The 19851-nt window shown below is 38.1% G+C and overlaps 2 protein-coding genes across 7 annotated transcripts in view; one reads left to right on the forward strand and one right to left on the reverse strand.

The window, feature by feature from the left end:
- Window positions 1-363: 363 nt before the first annotated feature.
- On the reverse strand, window positions 364-2439 carry LOC131430314 (uncharacterized). The gene is made up of 2 exons (XM_058595188.1): window positions 1855-2439; window positions 364-1546 (listed from the first exon to the last, which is right to left on the reverse strand). Exons 1-2 carry the CDS (start codon window positions 1935-1937, stop codon window positions 370-372), a joined length of 1260 nt encoding a protein of 419 aa, XP_058451171.1. The 5' UTR covers window positions 1938-2439; the 3' UTR covers window positions 364-369.
- A 671-nt stretch (window positions 2440-3110) lies between these two features.
- The window catches only part of LOC131427333 (myotubularin-related protein 13), a 47905-nt gene continuing 31164 nt past the window's right edge, over window positions 3111-19851 (forward strand). The window contains exons 1-2 of one of the 6 annotated variants that reach the window (XM_058590414.1): window positions 3111-3187; window positions 4112-4459. In XM_058590414.1, coding sequence (XP_058446397.1) covers window positions 4405-4459 — 55 coding nt within the window. In that variant the 5' untranslated portion in view covers window positions 3111-3187; window positions 4112-4404. Of the gene's footprint in view, window positions 4460-19851 lie in introns of all 6 variants that reach the window. The other 5 variants (XM_058590412.1, XM_058590413.1, XM_058590415.1 and 2 more) reach the window with 5 other exon arrangements.

A 19851-nucleotide genomic window follows, 5' to 3' on the forward strand; every position in this document is an offset into this window, starting at 1 on the left:
TGTTGAAAATAGGTTCAGTTACTGTATTAACCTGTGCTCCGGAATCTATGAAGAATATAATACGCATTCCCGCCACATGTGCGACAACGAAAGCGTCCTCTTCATTTTGCGTCGCAAAAGCATCATTATTGATTTCCACTGAATCACTTGTTGATGCAGTCTGTGCCTGAAAATTTTTTTTTTTTCTATTAGAAACTTATTTTATTTGAAACATATATTTGAGGAACTTCATCTTAGGTTAATTTCATTTTAGTTTTTCTTTTATTTTCATTTCTTTTAATCATTCATATCAATTGATTTAACCAAAAAAACTTTTCATTACGTTAATTATTTATTTATTTAAGAAAATCGCATTTCCAACATATAAAATTAATCGATTTCACTTACATCTACTGGAATAGTATCGTTTTCTTCTTTTTCTTTTATAGCTGCGATTTTACGAGGAGGAGACCCATCATCTGATTCGTTTTGACGTTTCCCTGTGGTTTGACGATTCCGGTCGACGCAGCATCGAGAGAGGTGTCCTCTTCTATTGCAGTTGTGGCAAACTTTGTCGATGCATGGACATTGAGCTGGTCCATGGTAAATGCTTGCACAGCGCCAGCAAGAATTTCTTGGCGTTTCAAACCTACCACGATTAAATGTTCGTTTACCACGATTTCCATTGTTGACTCTACCCATAATATTTCGATTAAATTGCCCGTGTCCTTGTATATTGCTAGTGATTGCTGCAATCGAAACCGCCTCTTGCGGTTGGCGCAATTTTTTAAATTCTATTTCGTTGGACAATTCTGTTTCATAATCACGCACCATATCTATAAGGTCATTTAATGAACCTTGTTTGACCCAATTACGATGTGCCAAGGTACGCACGCGTTTATCGGTTGAACTTTTGATTAGTGTACGTGCTACTGCTTCCATCTCATCATCCTCTTTATCGTAACCGCACAGCTTTGCAGACGCCGCCACACGCCGAACAAATTGTATGTTTGTTTCTCCAGACTGTTGTATCGTGTTGAGAAGTTTGCTTCGTTGTGAAAGCATATAGGCTCTCGATCCGAAGTAACAATCAAGCCGAGCAAGTGCATTGCCAAACGGATGACTGCTTTCGTCAGGCATTTCCGCCGAAGAACTGGTTCCATGCAAAAGCTCCAACAGCTTAGGTCCCGCTTTGATTCTAAAAACATCAATTTTGGTTCTTTCATCAGTGGCTTGAATAAGATTCAGCGAAGCAACCAGAATATTCTTCCAATATTCGTAGCCTTTCTTATCGATGTCCACTTCTCCTTCTGATGGCACACATTCTGGAATGCTCATTGTGCTGAGTGACATGTTGTTCACACTTGCTAGTAGTGTTTCGTTGACTGTTCCGGTTAAATCCTCATGTGGGGCACTTGAACAAGTAGCTTGATCCTTATTATGTACTGTCGTTTTGGATATATTGAGTAGAAGAGCGTCTTTCTCGTTTCGAATTTTAGTTAACTCTTCTTTAACAGCTGATAGTTCCTCCATGAGCATCTTTTTTGTTACCTCTTTGTTTCGTTTCCTGTCGAAAATAAATAAAAACTCGGTTACTTTTCATGTTGTTGAAACTAGGTTTCTACATGAGTTGACTACTTTGAGTTTTCTTGTGCTCTTATTAATGCAAACATGGATTTCTGTCTACACACCAGAACCCTGATTTTTTTTTTTTTTTTTTTTTTTTTTAATATATGATGATATTGATCAACCTAAGCCTACTCATCAAAGGTTGCATCATAAAAACTTTACCTCCGCCTACTCATCGGAGGTATTTCACTTTAGTCTCTCCGTCTTCTCATCGGAGGCCTCACCGTACAAAAAAGCGGTAATTACCTTTTGGGTTTTTCGTTCGTAGTACCAACTGCGCCATTGTCGTGATTTCTGACCGGTGCTACAACAAAATTGCGCTGTTCCATGACTGCTGCTTGCTGCTGGTTTGACTGGGTACGCCTACACGTTTTGTTGTCAGTTGTTGGACTGAGTCCGTGGACGATTGGGCTGCTCCCTTTATTCTTGCGAGCAGCTAGTGAGAGAAGGTGAGAGAGACTGCTGCTGGTCTTCCTGGACACGTCTACACGCTTCGCCGTCTGAATATCGAATGAGCCAGCGAACGCGGGGACTGCTTCCTTTATACTAGCGTGCCGCCAGAGAGAGGAAGAGAGAGAGAGACTGCTGCTTGCTGCTGGTCTGATCAGATGCGTCTACACGCTTCGCCGTCTGAATATCGAATGAGCCCGAGAACGCTGGGGCTGCTTCCTTTATACTAGCGTGCTGACAGAGAGAGGAAGAGAGAGACTGCTACTTGTTGCTGGTCTGACGAGGCGCGTCTGTACCCTTCACCGTCTGATTTTAGAAACAGTCCAGTGCAGTATATTAGTTATAGGTTGCAATTGAACGTACGAAGCTTTGAGTGCTGGATAATTTCTTTCAGTTAATTTATTAATACTTTTCTTGAAGTTACGCAATTTTTTTTATTATTCTGTAACACCACATCCCTACAGCTCGAATATTTGTTTACCATACTCTGAGCGCTCTGATTGTCCACCAAATGCTCCAGATGTTGGCTACGATCAGAGATGCCAGGTAAAAATTTCAAATATCTGCAGACAGGGTCTGTAAATCTGAAAAAAAAATCTGCAGTCAGTAAGTATGTCTTGCTGGCAGCAATTTCTCTATAAAGTATGACAAGCTAAACTGACTTGGCGAGCAAAAAAAAAAGGTCGCGGAAATTTCAAAAGTCGGTAAATATAGACGAAAGTCTGCGAGAATTTCAAAAGTCTGTAAAAGTCTGCGAGAATTTCAAAAGTCTGCACAACAAAAAATGTCTGCAGCACTATACCCCAAATCTGCAGATTTACAGACAAATCTGCAGACCTGGTATCTCTGGCTACGATAGCACTTGCAGAAGCGCCCTATCCTTGTCACCGAACTGCTTATTGGCCGTTATAACAAAAACGCGTGAAATGCATAATAATCCCGGGAGTAAAGTGCTCCATTCCGATGTCGTCAAGTTGTCAATTGATGGTAAACTTTTCAATCTCACAGTAGTATTTGTGAGGGATCTGCACTTGCCGTGATGGAACAAAAGTAAAAAACGTCAAACAAGCAACTTTCCTCACAGTGCAAAGTCTTGTCGGGTGAAGAAAAGAAGTTTGATCTGTTTCGCGTAAGTAGTGACTAGGCACCTCGGCCGATTGTATTGCCCATACCAAAAAGTGAGAGGTCAACAGTGCGCTAACTGCGTTATTTCGAAGATCTAACAAATTTGCGAAGTGGTATCCCGAAGAAAAATCCTAGCAAATTCGTTCCGTCGACTGTTGGCTGTAATATGAAAACGGATTGCAAGCAAAAAGTGTTTTGTTCTACAGCATATGAAAAAGAAAACGGGATCGTTCCTCCCGAAAAATCATAAGTTCACCCTTCTTTCCTACCCGCTACGCTACTAGCGTAGCCGCAGTTGATTGAATAGGCGATATTCTAGATTTTCGTGTGAGCCAATGATGGGGTGCGGTCCCAAAATAAGATTTTCCCGTTTTTTCGGTTGTGCAGGTCTTCCGGGTTCCGGATAGAAGAATCTTGTCTGGGGCGCAGCAATCATAATGAGATTATTCCTGGCGCTGTACGGCAACGGAACGAAATTGGTTGAGTGTGCTCAAGTGTTATCAGCGTGAATACGATTATTTTTGAGAGTTATTTTGATTATTTCTGGAGCTGGCAGTCAGCAGTACTTCAGGTCTGCAGAGCAGAAATGCGATTATCAAACAAAAAGGAGCAGCCGGAGTTGTAGTTAAAGACAGGAGAAACAGAGCTAGTAAATAAAAAATGGTGGACAGTGGTTGACATTCTCCGGCCTAATCTTCATCCTTTCGTCTTTGTGCTGTTGTTCGTCGTTACGGAGATTGGGCTGGATGTACGCAAAGTGCTTCTGTTGGTAGTGTGAATCAGGTCTAGAATAGCTATCCGAATGTATACAGTACACATACCTATATCATCATTCATTAATCTATCGCATGAATTGAATTGTAGAATTAATTCTGGACCCGATTCCAATCTTCCAAACAGCGGCCTAAGGCTTGATTCATTCTATCAGATGCAATGTGAATATCTTGAATTGTAATACGTGGTCCAGCATACAGAGTGATTAGGTCAGTGCGTTAGACGTTGCTGGAAGAGTGGCAAGATCCGACCAAACCGAAGAAGCTATATTAATTAGAGCAGCGGCATTCATCATCATCATCCCGCACAACCCGCTCGAAGCAGCAGTCCGGTGGGTTGGTGCGGGCCGAGCTATTCCATTCAGTAGCGGGACATTCTGCTGCAACAGCAGATTCTTTATCTTCATCTTACGACCGGTACGACAGGGGCTAGAAGGAGTCATCGAAAATGTCACGGCTAGCCGATTACTTCGTAATTGTAGGATACGATCATGAAAAAGAGCGTAAGTTTTGTTGTATTTTTCCATTTTGTTTAGTGTTTCGAAATTATTGTCTCTATTGAGCGGCCTGATTCATTCATATTCATAAGAATCAATTTATTGCCCTTGCCGTTGGCCAGCGCAATAATTGGTGCTGTTAATTTATGGTGAATGTTTCCTGTCCTTAAAGTGGTGTGGTGCATGTGTGCGAATTGCCTCGGAAAACCGAAAGCTTAGACGATGTTGACCGGTATCTATTGCTGGGCCAATACTGCTGATCGGTGCTGTTACCGGTTCTGAGATATTCGATTGTTTGTATCAATTACGGTTGTTAATGTGATAAGTAATAACGCTACATCGTGTTTCGTGTGATACAATCAACTTTATAACGCGATGTTTTTGCACTATGCTACCGTTGATTTTCGTTGTTTTTTTTTTGTTGTTGTTCGAACGTTTCGCTTTCTTATTTTTGTTTAAAGGTATCTCGATTACTGCGGGTAGCGAGTGACATTTTCTGTTATTTTACTCAATCATATTGAACATTTTTGAGAAACTGAAACTTATCAGTACTAAACAAGAACCAGGTTCAAAGAGATAAACAATTGTCTCTTTCAATCTGTTTTTTTTTGTTTTTCGCGAAAACGAAATGTTTGAAAAGTATTCCCCAGGGGACGACACAGTGTGTTTTCTTGCAAAAACTTGGCAATTTGGTCAGTTCGCATAGAAAAAACCACTTCCTTATCCACATAGTGGTTTGATAATGTCTTTATCTTGTTATTCAAATATTCACATTATAACATCCTTTTCTCATTAGAATAACACGAATAGCGGGCATCAGTGCTTACGTCGCATATCTGACAACATTTTTGATACCGAAAGTGTCGGTAATAGTACATTTGAGCTGGATCATTGGTTACTTTCTGAAAAAAATGCTATTTATTGATTCCGCAACTCATACGAGCGTTGATCTTCGGAAACGGAAGTATCTGCAATTTGATCTTCGAATTTAATTAATGATTCAATAGCAGCTTTCAAACAAAGCCTAGGATTAGTGAATTCGATTCAGTCGTCTTCGAGAAAATTTTTTGAAAGGTGCGCGCACTTGAACATATCCACTCAGATACACACTTTTTCCGATCTCGCCGAGCTGAGTCGAATAATAGGTATACAATACTCAGGATCTGCGGAGCAGCGATGTCAATCTTACGGATTTACCCGTAAATCTACGGATTTCTGTCTTTTCTACGGATCTACGAATGAACCTCTTGAAATCTACGGATTTTACTTCATTTCTCCAAATTCTCAAATTACGCATTATTTCACCAGATACCTATGAAAAGTAAAATCCCGTACTGTTTTCTGATAACGGCCTATAAGCCTGTCAACATTCACTTTGAAGCTATAAAAGAAATTATACACCTATTCGCCACCGATCACTTATGTTCGGAAGCCTGTCTTTATTGTCTAAATCTTCAAACTGTTAGTTTTATGTCAATACAGTTGTGTACTTGAAACCAAATCTACGGATTTGACCTCATGGCATCACTGCTCCGGAGCTCCGATCAATGATTGGTTTTCTCAGCAATACTATTACTTTCCTTTAGAAAAATGCAAAAACAACTTTCGCTCTTTGGGAGTTGTTTTTTTTTACCCCAACGAGATATTTTCGCAGTCGTATAAAAATTTCCATTCAACAAACAAAACCGAATATTCTGTATCATTCAAAGTGAGGTTTTCAATTAATATCTCGATTTTACCAAGGTTGATTATAAAAAATTGGTATGAAAACATAAAATTCATTCATCTTTAGTTAATTATAAAAGGAACAATAATTAAATTTTTCGTGATGAGTATCGTATTTACTTTGTTTGTCCCGGATTGGCGGTGCAATGCATAGGGCACTGGTCTTACAAGCCAGTTGTATGTTCGAGCCCCGACCTGGAAGGATTCTTTGGGTCAGTAGGATCGTAGTACTAGCCATGCAATGATTCTGTACACTAAGAATCGGCTGCGAAGTTTGTTGAAACAGAAGGTCCAATTCTAGTACAGGAATGTAATACCAAATCTTTTTCGTATTTACTTAATAATATCTTTCTTCTCAGCTAATACAATATTGAAACTCAGTTGTTAGTTTTGGGAATTGACAACAAATAAAAAGTTTGTATTAATAATAATACACAGTAGTAACAGAATCAGTATAACTTCAATCAGCACCCAAAGGGAAAATTGACTAGGAAAGAGCTAACGAATCATGTAGCAGATATAAAAATCCGCGAAAAAATCACCGCAGAGACTCTATTCCTGTCTTTTGCATCCGGGGAAGTACGACGATATCTGCCTAGAATTCAGAAACCTCGTTCTCGTTCAGACTTCCAGGTCCAGAATCCATTATCAGATTCAGAATTCTAGTCCTCGTCCAGAACTCGGGTCAATAATTCAAGTCCAGGTCCAAAAGTCAGGTCCAGAATGAACATCCTCGGTCGAAAATCCACACTCAAAACCTAAGATCAGGTCAAGAACTGGAATCAAGATCTTAATTCGGAATTCAAGACAAAAATCAAATCTAGATCTGAATCCTGGCTTAGTATTAAAGTCTAGGTCTGAATCTAGATCCAGAATCTAGGTATATAATTCAGGTTCAGAACCTAGATCCTGGTCCAAGATCCAGAATCTAAGACCTGGTCCAGAATTGGTTCAAAATGCAGATCTAGGATCTAAGACAAAGTCCAGAATTTAGGTCCAGCTTTAGAATCTAGGTAAAAAATTCGAATCAAGCTCCTCTTCAAGAATTTGGGTTAGAATTCCAGAATTCAAATCCTGGTATATAATCTAGGTTCAGAATCCAGTACTAGATTCAAAATTCCAACCCTTGTTCACAATTCGAGACAATAATTCAGGTGCACAGTTTAAGTCCAGATTCTGAAGTCAGGTCCAGAATAAAGATCCAGGTCTAAAACCCAAATCCAGAATCTAAGACCTGGTCTAGAATTCAGGCCCATGTCCAGAATCCAGGTACTGAATTTAGATCCATATCCAAAATTTAAGACCAGGTGCAAAATTCAGGTCCAGATCCTGGATCAAAGTCAAAAAATCCGAATCAAGATCCTCGTCCAAAGTTCGGGTCGAAAATCCAGGTCCAAAATTTAAGTCCAGGTATAGAATTCGGATCTTCTATTCAGGTTCAGGCTCTAGATGCTCGTCTAGAATCCATGACCAGAATTTAATTTCAGATCCTGACTCCAGATCCAAAATCAAGATCTCGGCTCAAAATGCAGATGCAAGATCTAAGACAAAGTCGAGAATTTACGTCCAGGTCAAATATTTAAATCAAGCTCCTCATCCAGAATTTGGGTCAAAAATCCAGATCCAGGCCCAGAATTTATATCCAGGTCTAAAGTCAAGGTCCTGAATTCATGTCCAGAATCTAGATCCTCGTCCAAAACCAAGTCCAGAATCCAGATCCAAGTACAAAACCCAGATCCAGATTCTAAGACATGGTCCAGAACTCAGGCCTAGGTCCAGAATCCAGGTTCAGAATTTAAGACCAGATACAATATTCAGGTCCAAGTACAAAATTCAGGTCCAGGTCCTGAATCCAAGTAAAAAAATCCGAATCGAAATCCTCGTCCAGAATTCGGGTCGAAAATCGCGGTCCAAAATTTAGTCCAGGTATAGAATTCGGATATTCTATTCAGGTTCAGGATCTAGATGCTCGTCCAGAATCCTTGATCAGAATTTAAGAGCAGATAAGGATTCGAATCAAGATCCTCATCCGGAATTCAGGACAAACATCCAAGTCCAGAATTTAAGTCCAGATCTGGAATCCTGGCTTAGTATTCAAGTTAATGGCGTTTTGTCCTAATGTGCACCTCGTGCACTGCACAACTGGTCAAATAGGCTCTGTGAGAACTTGTATGCACACATTCAGAAGAGGCTTCGATAGCTTATGCTTATGGCAGTTGAAAACAGATTGCTGTTTCAGTTGTAACGTCGAAACGCTTCTGATATCATACCATATAAGCAGTGCACAGCCCGTAAATTTAGTCACGAGACGTTACTGGTTGTTAGAAGGAAACCCGTAAACCCGGGAGGAGTGTTGTTCTTAAGTTCATTCATTTTTAATTTTTAACCTTATACTGGTTCCCAGACTATACCAGGCTAAAATAGTATTGGAATACACTAGAGAACGGTCCAAAAGAACTAGTTCTCCTCAAAGATTGAGTGAACTGGAGTTCTTTATTGAAGAATGATAGCTCTCTATTCTTCTTAATAGAAATGAAAGTAATCAAGTTCTTCGAGTATGTATACAAATAAGTTGCGTCTTTCGGAACTTTTGCTGGTTTGAGGAATCTGGTAGAAGTTCGCGAACTTTGAAAATGTATACACAAGAGAATGATTATTGGTAGAACACATGTAAAAAGCACTCACTATTATTGAATCTGTTTACTACAAAATATAATTTGTAGTTCTCATATTATTTTCGAAGAAACATACAAAGTTTCAGAAAAACGAAAGAACGGTTCAGTAGAACTAATTCTTTCGGTACAACTATCAGGTTTTCAAGAGTTCTTTGAAATGAACGGTTCTGCCCATTTCTAGAATATACCCCTAACTTGCATAAATTTTAAGAAGGACCTAAAACTTTAAAAATAGTTATATTTTTGTATTGGACAAACGATCTAAACAATTTTTATGCACAACCCAAACGCAATTGATAACTACTGAAATTCTGATTTTGTTGTAGGTTTGCCGTACAATCTCAAAAAATAGGTAAAAGATCGGAAATTTCAAAATTTCCGAGTTAAATTGCATTGCACAGTGGTCCGGATCCACAATTTAAGGGGACAAAAACATTTTGGCTTAACCTTATACTTTAGAGCTATGATGTCTTCAAAACAAATGATCAGTGAAGATAAGCCATATGTCGATGTACATGGTATTAGGGTGGCTGTTATTATTAAGGTGATCCAAAACTTATTTTCCGGATGTATTGAGATAGAGGACTGCATTCTTCGGCAAAATTGTAGATAAACTTATATCGAGCAGCTTTGCTGAGGACACCATAGTAATATCTGCAACGGTTTTAGTGTTACAGCTACTTTTGAAGAGCAACTTAGGGAGTTCCCCAAAAAATCAGATTTTTTGCTCTAGCATTTATATTTTTCTCTTTTCGTATAGGTATCTTTGAACATCCTTAAACCAATTTTTTAATGACTGGCGTATTCAGGTAGCGTTCTCTGAACCGAAGTTATGAGAAAAACTAGTTCAAAAACAGGTTATTTTTAAACTGCTATATCTAACATTGAGGCAAACGAAAAAAAATCCGTTTCTTGTATTTGACAGAAAATATTTTCGAGCATGTTTATAAAAAAAGGCGGAGGAGATATTTTTTATTGAAAAATATTCGTATCATGTAAGTAATTTATTAGCTATATATGAAAATAAGGTATTTTTGTCTTCTAAAGTGTCAAATTAATTCAAGTGCATATTCGGGAAGAAATCGTTCTGCATTCTTCGGGGAATGCAGAATGGTGTCGCTTTTGTAAAATCTCTAAGGCCTCTCGGTGGTTGGAGGTTTTATCAACCGTGCATTTTGGCACCTGCAGATCGTTCAGCATCCTTTCGGGGATGCAGGACGATTTATTTCTTTATGTTTTGTGCTGTTTTCCCACCTCACCCAATTCCCAATTCCCTTCCATGTTCCTTTTATCCTTCCCTTCCCATCAGGAAGTTGATGAGAAGCTACGCAAGGCACGAATCTCCAAATAACTAGGGGAAAATGCAACTTGAGCCAATTAGTTCTGATAACATAGGTGCAGGGTTTCATTCAGTAAAAAGCATTCAAGTGGTTGTTTTTCGAGACGAAGACAACTGTAAGCTGCAAATAGATTGGTGCTAATCGCAAAGGCTGCTGCAAAGCCAATATTCGGGGCGATTCCAGTTTCATAAGTACCTGAAATAGTGGAACTCACTTTACTGAGAAAGATGGCCTAACCGATTTGAGAACTGTTTCATTTTGTAGGTTACACTAGTTCATGCACTAGCTTTCATGTTTTTCAAAAATCAAACAAAACTGTTTGAAGAATACATTTTTTATATGAGAATAAGAGAGATATGAGAGAGGCATCATTACACAACTAGGTGGATAAAAACAAGTTTTACTTAATTTCGTGTGATTTTTTGTGCTAAATTCAGAATTCTACTTTTTCTAAATTGTTTACTAATAGAAAATTCAAATAATTTTCGAATTCTATACATTCCGAAATAATTCTAAGTTTGTGATATTTAAATTTTAATATTCTATCGATTAAAATTGATGTCGTTTAGGATAGCGGAAAATTTAAGATATATGTTTTTGTTCTTAATTGCTTTTAAAACAAAAATCAAGCAATAATTTTTTTTTAAATTGTAGTTGGTTTCTTTTTCCATGGGTTAGTATATGAAATTCATATAATTTTACGTTCTATTTCTTATTGTAATAGAACAGAACGTGTTGTCACAAAATTTATTTTATTAATTGAAATAAATTCTACGTCTCTTTGAAACAGATGAAATCAAAACGGATTCCAATATTTTCACTTTGATTTGCAGAAACGTTGGAACGCAATATATACCAGAAATTTTGAAATTTCCGATCTTCTACCGATTTTTTGATATTTTACGGAAAATCTAAAACAAAAAAACCCTTCTTAATCCACCTAGTGGTGTGATAATGCCTTTCTCTTCTTTCATAACAGTCTCATGAAAATATGTTTCATACATTTATTAAATCATTTTAGACGCCAATTGATTCAGATTGATTCGAGTAGTTCACAAAAGCATGCTTTAGTGTTTATGTCACACAGTCAGCATCATTTTTCCAAACTAGTGCTTGACATTTGCGTTGCCTATTTGTATGAGAACAGTGATGCTAATCTAAAAAAAACCTGTTTTAATCCACCTAGTGGTGTAATGATGCCTTTCTCATATCAATCATACTTTCATATATAATACTGCGATTCTTGTAAGAATAACCGAAATCGGTTTGTTTGACCGTCTACTGATAAAAACTATCAATTGGAAAAGATTTGAGGTCGATTCAAAATTTTTTTAAGGTTTTACCCCATTTTCAGTGATGGTATACAATTTTTAACCCACTTTACCCTATATTTCCGGATCCGGAAGTCAGATCCGCATGAAATTCAGGAATTACGTATGGGACCACAGGACATTTCATTTGAATCTAAGTTTGTGAAAATCGGTCGCGCCATCTATGAGAAAAGTTAGAATACATATTTTCTTTTTTTGCACATTTTACCCCATAACTCCCGAACAAGAAGTCGGATCTAAATAATATTCTGAAATTTTTTATGGGACCTCAAGACCTTTCATTTGAACCTAAGTTTGTAAAAATAGGCTCAGTCATATCTGAGAAAAGTTAGTGCAATTATTTTCACAATTTTTTGCACATTTTACCCCATAATTCCGGAGCCGGAAATCGGATCCAAATAATATTCAGGAATTTTGTATGGGATCACAAGACTTTTCATTTGAATCTAAGTATGAGAAAAGTTAGAACACATATTTTCTTTTTTCTGCATATTTTACCCCATAACTCCCGAACCGAAAGTCGGATCCAAGTAATATTCAAGTATTTTTTATGGGACTTCAAGACCTTTCATTTGAACCTAAGTTTGTGAAAATCGGATCTCTGACAAAAGTTAGTGCACTTATTTTCACTATTTTTTGCACATTTTACCCCATAATTCCGAAACCGGAAGTCGGATCCAAATAATACTCAGGAATTTTGTATGGGACCACAAGACCTTTCATTTGAATCTAAGTTTGTGAAAATCGGTCGCGCCATCTATGAGAAAAGTTAGAACACATTTTGATTTTTTTTTGCACATTACACCCCATAACTCCGGAACCGGAAGTCGGATCCAAATAATATTCAGGATTTTTTTATGGGACCACAAGACCTTTCATTTGAATCTTAGTTTGTGAAAATCGGTTTAGTCATCTCCGGGAAAAGTTAGTGCACTTATTTTAACAATTTTTTGCACATTTTACCCCATAATTCCGGAACCGGAAGTCGGATCCAAATAATATTCAGGAATTTTGTATGGGACCATGAGACCTTTCATTTGAATCTAAGTTTGTAAAAATCGGTTCTGCCATCTCCGAGAAAAGTTAGTGAAAAAAACGTTACATACACACATACGCACATACACACACACATACACACACAGACATTTTGCGTACTCGACGAACTGAGTCGAATGGTATATGACACACGGCCCTCCGGGCCTCGGTTCAAAAATCGGTTTTCACAGTGATTGCATAACCTTTCTATAGAGAAAGGCAAAAAGCCTTCTTAGTCCACTTATGTCGTTTTCGTTTTTAAACTGCACTACACCGGTGGAGTGCTACACCATGGCATGAATAAACGAACAAAAATGATGAAAACATAAACAGTAACCATTGACTACAATAAACGATTCCATTGCACAGAGCTACACCAAACTTTTGATGAGTGCTACACCAGTGGTATCGGTGCAGAAAAAGTGTAGCACTGGTGTAGTGCAATTGGTAAAAACGAACGGTTTCAGTGCAGCTTTCGCTACACCTGTGTAGTGCAATTTAAAAACGAAAACGACATTAGTGAAATTTTCATATATCTTGAAAAATCACCATAGGGGGGAGTACATGAAATTTTCGAAATCGAAAAAAAATTTTTGATGCCAAAAGGCTTAGAATTGCATGAAACGTCGAGATTTCGTGTCATCTCGAAAAAATTTTTTTTTGAAAAAAACGACTTTTCGGGACTTAGAAAGTTGATCCCAGAAAGTTGATTTTTTCAAAGAAAAATTTTTTTTGAGATGACACTAAATTTTGATGTTTTATGCAGTTTTAAGAGTTTTGGCATCAAAAAAAATTTCGATTTTGGAAATTTCATGTACTCCCCCCTATGGTGCTTTTTCAAGATCGAAAATTGTCAAACCTTTACCACCGGGCATGTCCGATTTAGCTCAAATTTAGCATGAAGGCTTTTTTCGAGGTGCTTAAACTTTTGAGCACTAGAGCTTAACAAAAATAGAGGTGATCCCAAAATTTTGGCACCCTTATATATATAAGAGCGGTAAAAAACAACGTGTTTTGTCGGTTACGCCACTTATACCATCATATATCTGGAACCAAAAGTCACAACCATTTGATCTTCGAACTTGATCAATGGCTCGACAGTAGCTTTCAAACGAGCCCAAGTTTGTTAAAATCGGTTCAGCCATCTCTGAGAAAATTGAGCGCGTTCAAATATCTTCGAAAAGTGCACACACATACATACACACACACAAACACACACACAGACATTTTTCGATCTCGTCGAACTGAGTCGAATGGTATATAACACTATGGGTCTCCGAGGCTCCGTTCGAAAGTCGGTTTTTCCAGCAATTCTAATACCTTTCTATAGAGAAAGGCAAAAACTAATTTTAGTAGTTATCAATTCCGTTTGGGTTGTGCATAAAAATTGGTTAGATCTTTTGTTCAATACAAAAACATAATTATTTTTATAGTTTAGGTATATTTACCAAAATTTTTAAGATTTTCAGTGAAATCCAAGTTTCAGTTTTTTTTTGTAAATTTTGTTCATAATAAATTTTCAACTAAAATAATAAAAAAATGTCATGAAATTTCAAAGTTTTGATTTGTTTTTTTTTGGAAAAATTTTCCCAATAATAGAAATTCTCTGTATTTGTACCAAATTTTTCGAGATTCTTTGAACGGATATATAATTTTGATCATCAATACATTGTTTCTGGTAATGATTCCAATATTTTGAATCGAAAAAATGTACATGTCATCGCTTTAATTTTTGAGTTATATACAAACTTGTGAAAAAAAAATGAAAAATTCATATATGTTTATAAATTTATCGAATTCTTAATGTTTTCTTTTGATTGTGCAGGAATGGTAGGTTGAGCGAAAATTGTAGCTGGTATCACTAGGAATCGAATGATGTGAAAAAATATATAGGTCATCGCTTTGAATTTCGAGATATTTACGATCATTGTAAAAAGTCTTATGTTTTCTTAGGTCATCTATCTACAATTTTCATTATAACTTTAGGTAGACAACCCTATTTTTAGGTTTTCTCAGTGCATTTTATTTGTGGAAGTAGTACCTTTCCAATGGTGAACAAATTTTGAAGATCGGAAAGCAGATAGGGCATATTGGGCGCGTGAAAAAAACTTGGAACGGGAAAAATCAAATTTTCATTGGTTCTCCTTTACCAATCGTCTGCTACAAAGTTTTGGAATCAATCTACGAACTTCACAAAATTGTAGGGGTAGACGGTTCCTTGATGGAGGGTCAAGCCGGTGCAGGTGTCTATTGCCGCGAAATGAGGTTAGAACAATCTCACTCACTGGGTGGTTTCTGCACCGTGTTTCAAGCTGAACTCTTTGCGATTATCTGTGGAGTACAGGCAGCTCCCCAACGGGGTGTCTGTGGCAAACGAATCTATTTCTGCTCGGACAGCCAGGCAGCTCTAAAAGCACTTGGTGCAAATGAAACCAGGTCTAGTCTTGTAATCGCTTGTCGAACTCAAATTGAAGAACTCAGCACATTAAATGCTGTAAACCTCTTATGGGTACCCGGTCATTCTGGTATTACTGGAAATGAATTGGCTGACGAATTGGCTAGAACTGGAACAGAGACCAGTTTTGTCGGTCCTGAACCAGCTTTACCGTTACCAATTAGCTGGATAAAACAAAAGATTCGATCTTGGACAGTGTCAACGCATGCCAGTCATTGGCGAAACCTAGAAAGTTGTGCCCAAACAAAGGCATTTTTACCAGATTTAAATTTGAAAACATCTAAGAATCTATTACATTTCTCTAAGCAAAATTGCAGTATTCTGGTCAGAGCGCTGACTGGGCATTGTAAGCTAAACTATCACATGGCTACTATTCAGCGTGCTGAATATTATTCGTGTGACCTTTGTGAATCCGATTACGGAACTTCATATCATCTGATATGCAACTACCCATCATTGACGCAACTACGCATGAGAATTTTTGGCTTCCCGTACATGGATGAACATAGTTTCAGGAAACTTAAGCTAAGGGATATCCTACAATTCCTTGTCCAATGTGACAAAGAGCTCTAGGTCGTGACGATGGAGATTCTTGGTTTCCTAGGAAATCTCGAGTCGACCCTGCGATTCAATTGAGCTGTTTCTGAAATCCCCCATCCCACACATGCTTCCTTCTTTTCCTATCCTCTCCCATCAGGAAATGATATTAAACCCGGCAAGGCACAAATCTCCGAATTATTTGGGGAACGTGCCATCTGAGCCATTTTGTTCTGATTCTGATCCTTAACTATAGAGAATAACACGGAAGAGTTTCATGCATGACTATCTTCCGTAACTATTATTTCTCAAAATTACGTACAAATACTCACTGAATGCATTGAAAAATACATAAAATATCTTATTTTCCAAAACCCTTAAAAATTGTCTATTGAAATATATGCGGGGAATGACGCCCGATCGTGGAAAACATGAAAAATATACATTTTAAATTACGCGAAGTGACGATTATCTGAACATAGAGGCAGAATGATCTTAAACAACGCTTAAATATCCATCAAACCAACGGATTAAAGCTCATGATAACCACGGGCCATATGCACCCTCATAAAGCTTCTTCTTCGTATTTAAAGAAAGCTTTAGACTTTTCGTTGACGAAATATTTGCCAGGTGGAAGATTGTTCACTATTATTAATCAAATTGATAACTTATGGATAATTTTTGTAAGCGAGCTCTTGAGCATTTTGCCTCACACAATTCGGGTCGTTTTCCCCCAAAAATATGAGACGATAAATTTGACGATTTTTCTGATTCAGTTGTAGTCTTGGAAAATATTGAATATTTTTAAAAATAATTATTTTAATTTTAATTGTAAGACTTTAAATTTAATTCTTCATCATTAGGTTTTAAAATAACTGATGATATTTCTGGAAAACTACAGAACACCACCAATAATCGAATGTGATGTGAAAGCTGCGCTTAAGAGCATTATTGAAAAAAGCAAGCAGTTTTAATAAAATGTGTTGATTTTTCTAGAAAATTGCAAGAATTTTGATGCTTCATTCCTTAGTGAAATGCAAGACTGATCACTTTCATCACCGTTGGCCAGATATGTTTCTTGTTTCAATAGAAGTTACTGACGAAGTAAAAGACAAAATAAAGATGAAATACATTGGGCTGGATGGTACTGTTAGTATGAACGTTTGGACAAACTGTGGATGAGATTTTTAATCATGGATCCAAGCAGATATCCGAAAAATACTTATTTCTAAACTCTCGATGTTTTTTTTTTTTGGACATGGGATTTCAACTTAAAGCTTGAATGAGACTAATATTTAAAAAAACTGAACATAGGCTATTTGAGCCTGTGCATAAAAACCGGGAATTTTTAGTCTTGCGCACCGGGAAAACCGGGAAATTGAAATTGCTAATTCACTTGCCACCCTGAAACAATTTTCCTATCCCTTTTCCCTTTCGTGCAATGACCGACACGACAGCTGGATTGCACGGGACTGGATCGAATCTGAGACTAATCGATTTCCGCTGCTCTCCGCCGTACAAAGATGCATTCTGCTCGGGTCCTTTGAAATAGTGATGCAGTGCATGAATCGAACTGATTGTTATCGAAACTCGGTGCGTGGAATCCAATCCATCGGTCGTGCGTGCCGGAATGCCTTCCCATCGGTTCTAGCGATCATTTCGCACGTCCTTATTTTCATCATCTGGCGAGGTAGGAGTCTGTATGAATGTATAATGATTTGTGCCGTTCATTTCTCGTGAAGTATTGTGAATTTTTGCTTCGAAAAAAAAAACCTCGGTCAGCTCTTTGTGCTCGATGGAAATAATGCAATGCTTTGTTGTTGGCTTCTTGTTCTTCTAGCGTATGAACTCTATCAAACTGGTGATCCAATCGATCGAATGCCATCACCTTACTCTAGATGCGACGCTTGACTGCATTCATCCTCCGCGCCCCACCCCCCACTTTTCGCACTTCGATCGTGCATTCGATGCCGCCGACTGCACGGTCTGCTGGCGGGAAACCGTAAAGACCATCGGATGTGTAACAAGTTCCAATCAGTTCAACTGAAATAAATCTCAGCTTGCTACTTCCTCGCCCCTCGCGCCACCCAACTCGCAGAGATTCAATCGGTGGCGCTAATTACGACAAGATTCCAAGATGAATTGCTCGGCCGAACTGCAATAGAACAAGCCAATGTATCGAATTTCGCCTGTTCGAGTACCAGACACCGGCGATGATCCATACCGATGCCAGAGGATCGAAGTTCGGATTCCGGGGCCGCATCGGGAAAACGGTTTGCTATTGATTACCGCTGTGTGCTGTACTATTTTTTTTTTACTAGTTCAACACAAACCACGTTCAACTGGTTGGGAAAGGAATTGCATTCAGTTACTGGCTGGCGAGAAGGAGGACGGGTACCAAGGGAATGTGTTGTGTTGTTGTTTTCTTTTTGCTGAGGAAGAGAGACCAAGTCATCCGAGTGCAAGAAAGGGCGCAGTTGCTGTATCGATTGCTTCAGGCATTGCCGGAAAATGTTACTTGGTCAAGTCAGGTTTCACGAATATATTTCCGCCATCGGGAGTCAACTTTCTCTGATTGGTTGGCGACGTTAAAGTTCCGTTGACAGTGATCGCACTTGACATACTATCCACGGATCGTTTTGTGGTTTTTTGGCTAGCAACCCAATAAATTTTGTGATTTGACTTATTTTTAATGTTGAGATCTACAAACACCCACTTTTTCCTTTTTTCTCTCTGTTATGCATATTTCGTTTTCGTTAAATATTTAACACATGGATTGAAAAGTCGCGGGCCTAAACTATCGCTCTAGTTTGATGATCTTTGGATTGTCTCACAGTGAAACTTCATGTTCTGTTGCTATTCTGTTCCTAACAGTTTCAAGACAAAGGTTGAACTTGTCTGCTCTTGATCTCCTATGTCATACCTGACTATCACAGTAAATGCACATTGAGTTCAATGTTATATAAAAGACAACCAATATGTCTGAACCAAAAATAATTCAGACTTGGCGATTCGAAGCATCCTAGATCTAACAGTTCGGCTGAAAAGTTCGTATCGTTTAATAGAAACACACATTTTTTTGCCAAAATTCGTTTTTATTATTCAACAGAATTGCCATCAGAGGCGATACAGCGATTATAGCGATCTTCCAACTTTTCGATACCATTTTTGTAGTACGATTTGTCCTTTGCCTCGAAATAGGCCTCAGTTTCAGCGATTACCTCTTCATTGCTTCTAATTTTTTTACCAGCGAGCATTCTCTTGAGGTCTGAGAACAGGAAAAAGTCACTGGGGGCCAAATCTGGAGAATACGGTGGATGAGGGAGCAATTCGAAGCCCAATTCGTTCAATTTCAGCATGGTTTTCATCGACTTGTGACACGGTGCATTGTTTTGATGAAACGAAACTTTTTTCTTCTTCAAATGAGGCCGTTTTTTTGAAATTTCGTCCTTCAAACGCTCTAATAACGCTATATAATAGTCACTGTTGATGGTTTTTCCCTTTTCAAGGTAGTCGATGAAAATTATACCATGCGAATCCCAAAATACAGACGCCATAACCTTACCGGCCGATTGTTGAGTCTTTCCACGCTTTGGGTTCGGTTCATCGCGTGCAGTCCACTCAGCTGACTGTCGATTGGACTCCGGAGTGAAGTGATGGAGCCATGTTTCGTCCATTGTTATATACCGACGAAAAAAATCGGTTTTATTTCGATATAACAGCTCCAAACACTGCTCAGAATCATCAATTCGTTGTTGTTTTTGATCGATTGTGAGCTCACCCATTTTGCACAAAGCTTTCTCATATCCAAATATTCGTGAATAATATGTCCAACACGTTCCTTTGATATCTTTAGGGTGTCAGCTATCTCGATCAACTTCACTTTACGGTCATTGAAAATTATTTTGTGGATTTTTTCACGTTTTCATCGGTAACAGCCTCTTTTGGACGTCCACTGCGTTCATCGTCTTCGGTGCTCATATGACCAGTACGAAATTTTGCAAACCACTCACGAATTGTTGCTTCGCCCGGTGCAGAGTCTGGATAACACTCATCAAGCCATTTTTTGGTATCGGCGGCACTTTTTTTTCATCAAAAAGTAGTGTTTCATCAACAAACGAAATTCCTTTTTTTCCATTTTTTTCACAATAACAAAAGTAGCTTCACTCAAAATGCAATATCTCACAAACTAATAATCAGACAGCTGTCAAATTTATACACGTATATTTTGAAGGTTGGTACTAACTGAAAATGGTATGGATTTAATTCTAGTGGCGCCCTCTCATAGAAACGATACGAA

The sequence above is a fragment of the Malaya genurostris genome, chromosome 2, assembly GCF_030247185.1.
Source record: "Malaya genurostris strain Urasoe2022 chromosome 2, Malgen_1.1, whole genome shotgun sequence".
Classification (NCBI taxonomy): domain Eukaryota; kingdom Metazoa; phylum Arthropoda; class Insecta; order Diptera; family Culicidae; genus Malaya; species Malaya genurostris.

Bases quoted from the DNA above. Each gene is read 5' to 3' on its own strand.
- LOC131430314 (XM_058595188.1), bottom strand. From the start codon at position 1,937: ATGGAACAGCGCAATTTTGTTGTAGCACCGGTCAGAAATCACGACAAT. The intron at 1,547-1,854 runs GTAATTACCGCT...TATTTTCGACAG, and splicing joins ACGAACGAAAAACCCAAAAG to GAAACGAAACAAAGAGGTAA.